Source organism: Zea mays, chromosome 2, assembly GCF_902167145.1.
Source record: "Zea mays cultivar B73 chromosome 2, Zm-B73-REFERENCE-NAM-5.0, whole genome shotgun sequence".
In the NCBI taxonomy this organism is placed as follows: domain Eukaryota; kingdom Viridiplantae; phylum Streptophyta; class Magnoliopsida; order Poales; family Poaceae; genus Zea; species Zea mays.
Genome location: NC_050097.1, coordinates 204,999,467 through 205,011,699, shown reverse-complemented (window position 1 = coordinate 205,011,699; position 12,233 = coordinate 204,999,467). Strand labels below are relative to the sequence as shown.

The 12,233-nt window shown below is 55.1% G+C and overlaps 2 protein-coding genes across 2 annotated transcripts; both read right to left on the bottom strand.

Moving 5' to 3' along the window:
- Positions 1–298: 298 nt before the first annotated feature.
- On the bottom strand, positions 299–2,262 carry LOC103647650 (aspartic proteinase nepenthesin-2-like). Its single transcript, NM_001319754.1, has one exon. It carries the CDS (start codon positions 2,213–2,215, stop codon positions 683–685), a length of 1,533 nt encoding a protein of 510 aa, NP_001306683.1. The 5' UTR covers positions 2,216–2,262; the 3' UTR covers positions 299–682.
- Positions 2,263–4,031: 1,769 nt separating this feature from the next.
- Positions 4,032–5,139, bottom strand: LOC100303875 (Hydrophobic protein RCI2B). Its single transcript, NM_001320456.1, has 2 exons — positions 5,010–5,139; positions 4,032–4,371 (listed from the first exon to the last, which is right to left on the bottom strand). The coding sequence occupies exons 1-2, from the start codon at positions 5,100–5,102 to the stop codon at positions 4,246–4,248; spliced, it is 219 nt and encodes a 72-aa protein (NP_001307385.1). The 5' UTR covers positions 5,103–5,139; the 3' UTR covers positions 4,032–4,245.
- Between the last annotated feature and the right edge of the window lie 7,094 nt (positions 5,140–12,233).

Below are 12,233 nucleotides of genomic sequence, written 5' to 3'. Positions count from 1 at the left end.
AATAAAAAGACACCCATGCCCTAATGTGGAGAGAGAGAGAGGATGAGGTTAGAGGGTATGAGTGAAAAATAGGATTCCCTTGCTCACGTTTAGTTATTTTTAGCATCCCTTGAGCAGCTTATAAGACAATAGGTGCTAAATTTTATCACACCACCATTAGCTCTCAACCATTAGCTCTCCTGTTTAGATCACTAAATGGTTAAAAGTAGCTAAAAAATCTGCTAAAGTTTATCTTTTGAGATTGAAATAGGACCTTACATAGCATTTGATAGAATAAGAATAATTTGTGCATGATATTCTAAAAGATGAAATCTATTCCGTAGTTGTAACCATATCTTCATGAGCAATTACTTAAAAAAGATTGTGTGCACTCTCATTCTTAATCTACAACTTACAATTTCTAAAATTTGAGTGAAGAAACGGGTATTGTACATGGGAACAAAATCAGTATTTTCCCGTTACAACCCACCTGCACGGTCCTTAATAAAATATCCCTAACCTTCTCTCCTTGGAGATAAATGCAACAAAAAAAACTATGTATTAGAGCTTGCGTACGTGCCACCGTCCTTCCCAACCAAAAATTTCTACACCCAATTTGCCTCCCAATCCAATCAATCAAGCGAGGACTGAGTTCGAATTGTTCGTCCTCTCAGTCTCAGGAGGCCTCGCCGGCGGCTATACACTACACCTCGGCGCACCGCCGCGGCGCGAAGCCCAGCCGGTTGTTCTGCAGGTCGTACACGACGTGGAAGTTCTGCTGCTGGAAGTTACCGATGATGGACATGCCGGTGCGCGGGGTGCCCCGGACCGCCAGGCACATGATGCCGTCCGGGTCCAGCCGGACGAAGTAGTTCTCCGCGGGGAAGTCCCACACGGCACCGTCGGCGAACAGCAGCGACAGCTCCGGCACCTCCGGTCGCTCCACGCCAGAGACGTTGTAGCACGGGTTCAGCACCGGGAAGTCCGGGATCAGAGGGTACAGCCTGCTCATGAGATCGACGAACGCTTGCCGGATCACCTGGTACGCCGGCTCCACGAAGTAGCTCAGCGTCGTGCCGGAGTCGATGATCGTGCCGCCGGACCCGTCCTTGCCCACGTCCCACGTGTCCGAGCTGATGTTCAGCAGGTCGCCGCCCACCAGCACGCCCTTGAGCTTCACGTAATAGAATGTGTCCGCCGGCGACGACGTGGGCGCGAACGCCGTGTACTTGAGCTGCGGATGCGCCAGCACCAAGTAGTCCTCCCCGAACACCACCTTGCTGCCGGCGTCGCTGCCGTGCTCCACCAGGCAGTACGAGAAGGTGTGCCCGTACACGGCGCGGAGCTGGGACGCGAACGACAGCGGGCCCCGGCCGAGCCCCAGCAGCCCCGCCGCGCCGTGGAAGAGGCCGCGGTTTCGGTGCCCGCACCCGAACACTACGCCGTCCACACGGCGGGACGCGCCCGGGGCCGTGAGGTTGACCGTGAAGGACTCCAGGGCCAGGTCGCCGGTAGTGTTGGACTGGTCCCCGTACCAGTAGTAGTACGGACAGGAGTCCTCCGCGGGGCGGCGGCACGCCCTCGGCGCCTCGGGCGGCGCCACGAGGCCGCAGCGCTGGTCGCCGCAGGTGACGTTGCGGTAGGAGGAGGACGCGGCGGGGTCGAACACCGGGCCACGCTGCTCGAAGCAGTCCAGGCACGGCGCGCACTGCAGCCAGTTGAGGTCGCTGCCGGTGTCCATGATCATCCGGAAACGCCGCGGTGGCGTGCCGACGTAGACGTCGATCAGGTACTCGCCGGACCCGACCGCCACGCCGGACTCCACCGTCGCAACCATCCGCTCCGACAGCGCCCGCCGCGGAGACGAAGACGCCGGCATCCGGGCCACGCCGGAGCGCGCCGCCCTCCGGTGCATCGTCTCGATGCGGACGGCATCCTTCTCGGCCTTATCTAAGAACGACTCTTTCCGTGTCCTGCCCCCCTCCGCGGACCGGTGCTTCATGCGCAGCTGCAGCGACGGGGACGAGCTCGCCGGCTGCTTCTGCTCATCCCCCGCCTCGTCGGCTGCAACCAGCTTGCTGTCGCAGCCGGTCGCGGCGACGGCGGTGTTGAACGGCGGGAACTCGATGCCGAAGAGGGTCGACGACGAGTTGAGCTTCACAATACCAGGTGAAGCCACAACTGGCGAGACCAGGAGCAGGGACAGCAGCAGCGACCGCACCGCGAGCTGCGCCATAGCTGAGAAGTGGACCGACGGATTAGTCCTTCATGGAACAGCAGGCGACGGCGGGGGCGGTGGTGGGAGAGGAGGTTGGTGGAGGTGGAATTTGGGGGAAAATATAATAAAGAAACGCGGGTCGGGGAAGACGACTGCGGGGGGCGAGATGCGTGGGTTTTGAACGCGGAGAGGAGGCGATGCGGGGTTGGAATCGACGAATTTTTGGGACGGTGGCCGTGGAAAAACGCGGTTTTGTCCACCGGGAAGACGACCAGAGCTGCCCAACGAACCCCTTTTCCAAGTAGTACTAGCGTGTCTGCGTGTGTGACGAGACTGACGACGCTTGGCCAGACCCGTCCATGCGGGCAAAGAACCGAACCCCCACCGCCCCACGACGGGCCGGCAGCGGCGGGGCCCGCGCGCGCCACCACGGCGGACTCCGCCCGGTACCGCTTCTCCATGGACTCACTCGATCTTGTTCTTGCACCGGTTGGGGGTCTTGGCACTGTTGCCGCCGCCGGGGGGCTTCCCCGCGGCCGCGGCGTCGTCGGTGCAATGCACGAACACCTCGCGGGCGATGTCGCCCTAGTCGCTCCACTTAAGCTTGGCGCGGTCCCGCAGCAGCTAACTTGTCTCGAGCAGGCGCACGACGGCACGGGCTGCTCAACACCTCTATCAGAGACTGAATTTTCCCAAAAGGAGAAGCTTACAATTGCAGTGATCGGACAGAAATGTTGAGAAAATCGTTCGATGCACACAATGGCACACCAGAGGGGACACAGAGATTGGAGTAGAAAACAGTACTATTATTTTCAGTGTCTTCAGTACATATACATGTTCTGGATTGCATACTTGGTTTTTTTTTCCGTTCACGTTGACGGATGAGAGGCAGCAACCGGTTCTATCGTCGTGGTCCTCATCAGGTAGTCGTATGCCACCTGTTCGGCTGCTCGGCTGGCAGCTTCTCTAGCCTCGCGTTGTCGTGATCAGGGTGGAACGACCACCGGGCACGAAGGCTTCTGTCTACACGGGTCGACTCGGCGGCGCCTTAACTTTGGTGAGGCTGACAGTGACTAATTTTAGTGGTGACAGTGACGGTGCAACATGAACCAGCCGTGCGGCGCGGTACACCTGCACCATGGATCTGTCTCGTTCGCTGATTATATTCTCCCCAATGATCTTCCATTCTTCCCAGAACTTGTAGGCCACGGATGACGACCGGTCCAATTAATCAGTAACAAAAAAAAGTTTCAGAAGCGGCGGTGTTAAGAATCCAGAAGAGAATCAGATGTATTGTTCAGAATAAATACACTACCAAAACCTCCTGAATCAACCAGCGTATGCCTACCAGATTTTCGGGACAAGCAAACATATATATAGGCTCAATCCGAAGTGTCATTAAACAAAGCATCAAGAGCGGCAGCAAGCCGCTGGGTTGCACATGGTCACGAACATGCAGCACGGGAAACGAGTCATTTTGATACTCTTTTCATTTCGTTTTAATTGTCGCTGGATAGTAACTATCCAGCGACAACTAAAAAGAAATTGAGGGAGTACATATTTTACTGCCTGCACACTGAACCATCGTCAGCATGAAGGTGTTTACCAGCTGCTCGTCAAGGGGCACAATTTATATCAGTTCTATTCTGTGTGTAAGAAAGAAGTGGCCCAGAGCAACATACGTCAAAATTACTGCACGATACATCTGGCAGTATCCCCTTTTGGTCTGCAGGAGATTTCAAAGAACATGTGTGTACACATCGCATTTCATAGAACGACTGTTCACATGTTTTTGAGCCCAAGGTAGCACCAATCATAAATCACAGTTGCTCTCAGAGATACATGCGCATCTTATTCTCTTGTAGTATCACAATTACAGATTGAATAACTGGAGCACAATAAAGAGAGCTCACAAGTTGGGTAACAGAGATATAGACCACAACACTTGGTTACCCATTGCCGCTTATGCCATGTCAGACAATCCACATGAGAAAAAAAATACTGATTTCGACTCAACTGTGCAGGCCCGCCTGGCACAACCAGATGCTCTAAGCAAGGGTGTAGTATTCCCTCTCGTGCTGGTCAGAGTCGAGAGCAACAAGGACATAGATCGCGTAGATGATTCCGGGGACGTAGCCAAGGATTGTGAGCAGCAGGCAGATGCAGAACTCTATCTGTTAAGAAGACAAGAAAGCGTACCGTCAGTATGTTCCAGGGATAGTAAAATGTCATCAACAGAGTTACCACGACAAAAACAGACAATTGTATATGTCACTGCTCCATCCCACGCTGAGTTTCATTCATGGTTCAGATTAGTCAAATTAGTTGTCTGATTTACCCACTCCTTCCCATCAGGAGAAAAATTGTGGTTGCGAAATGGATGCTGCTGGCTTGTCCTATAACAGAGCATCACTGTCACATCACATCAACGTAATGGGCTTCTGAGGGCTACGGAAACATCAAACATGAATTTATGACCTAGTCAAATGGCCAACACGGGAACGAAGCAGATCAGGTACTACAGTTTATGCAGGGATCTACGAGGGCACGGCATAAGATTCAGAGGCAGTTCATCGTTTGACGCCCCTATATTTTGGAATTCAGACCAAGCACGGTCCGAATACGCTTGGAGCCGAACAATCCGCCTACTGAAACCTAGCCCGAAGCTAGGCAGGCTCGCGGGGGCAAACGGGCCGTGAAATCAACTAGCTAGGAATCAACGAGCAGGTCCGCGCCAAGAGGCGTGCGCACGGAGCATCATCGGATCATGGGGTGACCGGTGGCGAAGGGAAGGAAGGGAAGGGGGGCTTACTCTGCAGCAGCCGAATCGGAGGAAGACGCCGAGGGGCGGGAGGATGATGGCGAAGAGGATCTCCAGGAAGGTGCAGCAGCGGCCGTCCGCCATCGCGATCTCAAAGCTGGTCGGGATCGGGACGGATGGTTGTGGAGGCGTGGAGCCCGGGGATCTATCCCTCCTCTGTCCCTCTTTCCTCGCTCCTGAGTGGATTTCGTTTTCTGAAAGAAGAAAACGCGAGCGGGTTTCGTCTCCGTTTCACTTTACGTCTTTACCGGTCGGGCTCGGGTAGGGAAACAGCGAGGCGGACAGCCGGACACGCGGGGTCTCGTGCCGTGCGCACCGCGGAACTCTCCAGTGTCCCGGCACGTGTCTGTCCACCGGTGGTGGGCCGCGGAACACTCCATGGCCCGTCACGGACCGTGATTGTAGATGTCGAGTCAAACACGATCCGTCGTTTTCCTTCCCCTCCGTCCTAATCCATCTCGTTTTTTTCTAGTGGAAATTAGAAAGGCAGTGACGAAGCATTTTGATACTCCGTAGAGTATTATATATTAGGTTTTCTACTTATCATAGCTCAACTTCGTATCTCCATCACTCTCTTTTTTTTTTACTTTAATAACTTTCACAGGCAGTTGGCAGTTGCATCGTAAAGCTAAGACTATGTTAATAAGCTATCCGGGGCTCGTTTGGAAAAAGGGAGTTTTTTTTTTGAAATGGGGGATATATTAATTTTAAGTTTATACAATGAGTTGTAAGTTTTTGAAAACACATCTTCCGGCCTCTGTTACGTAGGAACACACAGCCAGAAGAGAGATTATTTTAGTTATTGACTCATGGACAATTGAAACAGGTTTGTGTGAGTCAGTTGGGTGCACCTAGCTCATACTGCGTCCAGTCAGTCTAATGAACGAGTCAAGCGCTTTGTGGGAATGGACATGATCCTCGCCATCAGGTAGGATGCAGGCAAGGTGAGAATTTTCGAACCGTGTTCAGTTTTGAGTCTTCGTGTCAGTTCATTCAGGGCACCCTGAGAAAGTCCGTCTCTCAACAATACCAGCACGTCTTTATCTCGGTTACAAATCCTCCTTTGCTACAGTTCATTATATCATAATTAAACCTTCATCTAACAGGGCGACCTCGTCTTGTTTTACTTATTTCAGAAATAGTGCTTGCTTCCTCTTATTCCTCTTTTCCTTTTATGCATATTTGATTTCTCGCTTTCCTTGTGTTGGGCACCAAAATAAGAGGCCGGACGGTCCGCGCAAGCGCAGAACAGATTAGGGTTCCGAGTTTCTTGCTATGTTTGTTGGCGAGAATCTCGGGATAAGCTCGGAAATTAGTTTGTAAAGGGTCCAGCCCCCTCCTCTATAAATAGAGAGGCATACGGCCGATTTGTAATCATCAATCGAACCTTCAATCAATATAATTTACATTTTATCCTATGAATAGTTCTAGTCTAATTTAGGTTTAGTCTTCCAATCCCCAAATCCTCCGCTTCTCTTCGACTTCACGTCGATTAGAGGAGTCTAGGTCGGTCTACCCGAGCCTAAACATCACCTAGGATCTCTCCTCCCCGATGGGGTCCCTCCTGGGAGCGAGATCCAGATGCCGCCGACGATCCTCTGTCGCCCCTGCGTACGCGCGGACCGTCCGGCCGTCAGGCAGGGAACCCTAGCCTCGCGATAGCGCCTGACCAGAGAGCACCGCCGCTGGTTCTTGTTGAAGTGTTTGGCGCCCCAAAAGGTGTCAACACACTTTTTGGCGACTTCGCTGGGGACCACATATCTAGACCCATCAAATCGACCCTCAATGGCCGGTTCAAGGGATAGCTCTGAAGTCTCCCACAGCAACATTATAGAGCCGACTTGGGAAACCTTGCCGGCCGACGAACAGCTTCAGTTCGAGGAGCACAAAGAGCGGATGATCTAGGAGGCAAAAACAAAGTTCTTGGCTAACTTCAAAGTGGACAGGAACAACAAGGTCGTCCGACAGCGGCCGGCGGATCCGGCTTCGCTCCGACTCACATCAGATATCCCCAATGTAAGTAATACAAACGAACTGCAATCTCTTAAGAATTATGTAGATGAACAACGAGAGCAAATGCAAAATATCATAGGGGGTATGTGTCGAAGAGGAAATCTCTAGCCAGGTGGCGGAACGCACCCGCCCTAAATCCTAAGATGAGGAGGGGGCCTAAGCGTTTTGCCTGTCTGCTAGATGGTCGATGAAAGCACGAGAGCACACAAGAGTTTTAGAGTGGTTCAGGCCGCCGGAGCGTAAAACCCTACTCCACTGTGTGTAGTATTGAGTATGAGAGTCTAAGTTGGTCTGCCTTGTAACGTTGTGTGCCTTCCCTTTTATAGCCCAAGGGAGGCACATACAAGGTTGCTGAGCCCCGACATGTGGGCTCAGGGACATAATGGAAGAAATACATGGAGCAACTAATGCAGGTGACACCTGAGAGATCTTCTGGCCCCAGATATCCGCAGCCCGCGCAGTGTTGATACACAACGGTAGCTTCCTTGGTGCGTATGAGTGATGATGAGTATAGTGCATGTGACAGCATGGGCGTGCCGCCTGCCAATGGAATGGACAGGCATGCCGCCTGCCAGCGGAATGGATAGGTCTCATTAAATGCTGAGGTGGCACACTGCTTGCCAGTGGAATGAATAGGTCGCTGCCTGACAGCAGAACGGACAGGCCTCATTAAATGCCGAGGGGACACCTCGCCTGTCAGCGGAATGGTCAGGCGGCGCGCCTTATCCGCAATAAATGCAGGGGCCACGTAACCCGGAGGCCTTACGTCAGGCACGACCTGCTAGCTTACATCATGCGCAGTAGGCCACGTGGCAGCATCGGGTCTCCGTCTGGGCGGGGAGCAGAAGCGTGTGCGGAGAGGTCCGCACCAGACTAGGTTTGGACACGTGTCGGTACCGGACCCCCGCCTGGGTCCTGTTCAAGGTCCGGGTATGCTCTGTCCTGGGATCTTGGGACCCCTCTGTGGGCGGCCCGGACCCCATACCGGGGGGGGGTCCGGCTTGCACACGTGGAGGTCTTGGACCAACCTTGGGGGCCCGGACTGTATATTCGGGGGTCCGAGACCAACCTTGGGGGTCCAGACTGTATATCCGGGGGTCCGGCGCTCTCCCGTGGGGGTGCGGACCACTGTTGACGCCTTGGAGTATACCACCTTCTCTGGACACGTGGCGGCTTCGGACCCACCCACGTGGTGGAGTCGGGCGCTGCTGTGGACCCAGAATAGCCGCCTGTGATTGGGGCGAGCCGTGTCTTGGTCCCACACACAGTACTTCTACCACACAACTAAGGGATAGCCGCGTGGGTTCTTCGTCTTTGTACAGTAGCAGGGGGTACCCTAGTTTTAGGGTACCGACAGTGGCCCCCGGGCCCACCTCAGGGGAGGATGCGAGCCTGCAGGTGGGGCCAAAACTTGTACTTCGTGTCAACATGGCATGACCGGTGACTGGGGCACCATCTCAGCGCGCGCCGCATTAACTCAGCGCATCTGGTGACACACGCGCTGTCAGTCTGCCCTCGGTCACATCAACTGCCACATCTGTCCCCGCGGCTGACTGACCCACGGCCCCACGTCTGGCGGTTCCATCGGGCCACGCGCGGGGCGCCTCGTTGCCGCCGCCTTGGTTAATAAATATCTCTCCGCAGTGGCCTCGAGGCGGTATGCGGCGGTTCGCCTTTTTTGCACTCGGAGACCGGCACACCAGCTGCCTGACTTGTGGGCTTGGGCCCCCATGTTAGTGACTGGGTCGCTTGGGCACTAGGTGCGCGTCGGACGAGATTTCCTGGGGCACGAGTGGGGGAGTCTTCCTTGAAAAGGGATTCCCCCCGCGTGCAGCAGTTACGCTTTCGCATTCTCTCCTATTGTTGTGCCCTTTCGCCTCCAAGCCCTCTGCGCCCCTTTACATTCGCGCTCTCCTGCTTTCCGCCACCGTAGCCGCCATGGCCTCGCTGGTTCATCCCGAGTGTTTCCAGTCTGAGGGGGCACTCAACCTGGTGTGCAACCTGCTCGGATGGAGCGCGCCGGCGCCACTCCCCTCGGCGATCTCGCCACCTGAGAGTTCGTGCTCTTCGTCTCCTACCTCTCCTGCGGGTTGGCGCTGCCGATCTCGCCTTTCTTCCTGCTGCTGCTAGAGGAGCTTGGCCTTCAGCTTCAGCACCTCACGCCCCACTCCATCCTCCAAGCGGCCATCTTCGCCCACCTGTGCGAGATGTTCGTGGGGGTGGCGCCCTGTACCTCCCTCTTCCGCTATTTCTTCGTGTTGGTGAAGTCCGGGAAGGCCAAGGACCATCTTGCCGCCTACTACTTCCAAACGAGGCCAGATTCGGCCGGTGCCTACATCTTTTCTTTCGGTGGCGCGAGGTGGGAAAACTGGCACGCCGACTGGGTGATCGTTAGCACCGAGGCCGACGACCACCTCGCGCTGCCGAGCGACGGGCCAAGGCTCGACCGGAAGCAATGGAGGGCCAAGCCATCGATGGCGCTGGAGTTCCTACCCATACTGGACAGGATCAAGACCTTAGCAACCGGTGGCCTAACGTCGATGCACGTGGTCGGTGACTTCTTGAAGCGCTGGATCGCGCTGCTATAGAGGAGGGTGCGCTTGTGTTGCTGGTTCACCGGCTCGAACGACATCGGTCGGATCCAGCTAGAGATGGCAACGGGTACCCGAAACCCGAAATTCGATGGGTTTTTACCCCATTAGGGTACGGGTTTGGGTCAATTTTCATACCCATGGGTTTGTTAATGGGTATAAATGTATACCCGGCGGGTTCATGGGTACGGGTTTGTTCCTATAGTACCCAAACCCGTGAACCCGTGGGTTTTTTAAACCCGACCAAACCTAATGCATATTATCATTTTATTTTATAAATAAACAACAAACTTGTTATCTACCTATTTACTTCCTAATTTTTATCAAATAGTGAATGTATAAGTAGTTGGTGATAGTGTTGCTTGCTTGCTATTATAGTTATTACTAGCGTTATATATGTGTACTGTGGTGGATGTATAATTTAGTGCAAGGTAACTTGATTATACAACTTATTATTTGTATTTAATTCTCTGTACTAATATTTTTTATACCAAATCATGAACTCGTTATTCATTACATAAATTTTGGACCATGATCTCATTAATCATTACGATACTTATTGATTATAAAAAGAATAAGCATATTAGAGATAAAAACCCGCGGGTAACCCGTGGGTACCCGCAAACCCGATGGGTACGAGTTTGGGCAAAATTTCAAACCCGTCATGGGTACGAGTTTTTTAATGGGTGTAAATATTTTTCATGGGTACGGGTTTGGGATAGCAAAACCCGACGGGTTTGTACCCGTTGCCATCTCTAGATCCAGCGCGGACCTGGCACCGACCTGTCCTGGGAGGAGCTGGAGCTTTTGGTGAAGGGGATTATGGGTGAGTCCTTTGTCCCTGAATCTTTGATACTCCCCCAGGACGTCCTGGTGCTATGTGACGATCCAGGGCTGTGAATGGCGGTCCTGGCCTCGCTACCGACTCTCGACGAGAGCGATGTGGCGGTTCGCCAGACCGGTGGCCAGGACCCCCACCATGAGATCCAGATCCCTGGTGTACCGGCCGGAGGTTCCCAGCCCGCCGGTGTGGGCTCTAGAGCTCCCCCACGGCCCCTTGCCCCTTGGACAAGGGCAAAGGGGCTGCAAGTAGCTCCTCCGCCCCAGGTGGCACCGGGGGGTTGGAGGAAGAAAGGCGACACCGGCTGCGTCGCGCCGATGGGTCGCTTGTTTCGGACCCTCCTCTTGATTCGGACCCCCCCAGAAGCGTCAGAGGACCATTGGCGAGGCCGAGGAGACCGACTCCTAGGCCTAGGGCGCGTAGAGGCGCGCCAGTCCTCCGCCGCCACCACCATCAGATCCTCCACCACCACCAACGTCGGTCCCGCCGCCGCCACCACCACCTGGGGTGATCTCCCCTAGGGGCACCAGCGGCAGCAACAACAACAACAGCAACAGCAGCAGCAACAACAACAACAACGGACGTCCCGCTTCTAGGGTCGTCGGAAGGTCCATGACCCCAAGTAAGTGTAGCCCCCTCCTTTTTTTTCACGAGTGCTATTATTATGTCGACGGGTCTTAACCTATCCTTGTTCGCCAGAGCTTCCTCCCCCTCTGCTCCCAAGGTCGTGCCTCCTCCGCCGGATACTGTGCCCACCGGCGAGTCTGCCCCCAGCAGCAGGCATCCGTTGGGAGCAGTGCTAGCGAACCGCTGATGGCTACCGTAGCTTCAACGACGGCGACGCCGTCAAGTACACCGCCAGCAGCGGCGGCGGAGGAGGCCCCAGCTGCGCCCACTTCTGCCGTCACGGGGGGCATGTCCAGCTCCATCTCGCCGCCCACTCTGGACGAGACGGAGGTGATTTTTGGGCGGCGGCTCCGGTCCGGCGCCGAGCCAGAGGCGGCACCGGTTCCCCTCCCTCGGATGCTGTCTCGTGCCCATCAGGCTCTCCAAGAGACCGAGGCGACGATCTGGCAGGAATGGGAGGCGCTGGAGTCCGAGCACTAGCGCCTCAGCGACTGGCATACCTAGCTAGAGGAGCACACCAAGGCGGCATCCCAGTGGTTCGCCTTTGAGCGGTCCGAACTGGTGTGGGACCGCAAAGACTACAAGAAGGACCTCCAGAAGGTGTACGCCAGGGAGCTGGAGGCGAGCCGGAAGGAGAAGAGGCTGGCCAAGAAGGAGGAGCACCTGAACTAGAGGGAGGAGGTTGTCATAGAGCTCCTGGCCAAGCTGAATGCCTTCAATGAAATCCTGAAGGAGCAGCGGGCCCAGCAGACCGTGGCTGTGGAGAGCCTGCAGAAGCTGCAGCGAGATCTCGATGGCAAGGCCCGCGACGCCGCCCTCGCCGAGGAGAAGCTTAAAGCGAAAGGAGAGTCCTTGGATAGGCGGGAGGCGGACCTTGCCAGGCAGGAGGCGGACCTCGTCAGGCGGGGGAAGGACCTCGCCTTCAAAGAGGAAACGCTTGAATGGTAGGAGAAGTCGCTGGTCGAGCATGAGCTCGAGGCAGAGGAGAAGGAGCGGACGCTAGAGGAGCGGGTCCGCCGGTTCCAGGCGGTGCAGGCGGCGCAGGCAGCACCGGGCCCCCAGGCGGTGGAGGCAATGAAGAAAACACTTGAAGATCTATGGGCGGAGCAGCACGCTGGGGTCCAGCGCATTGCCGCATGGGCC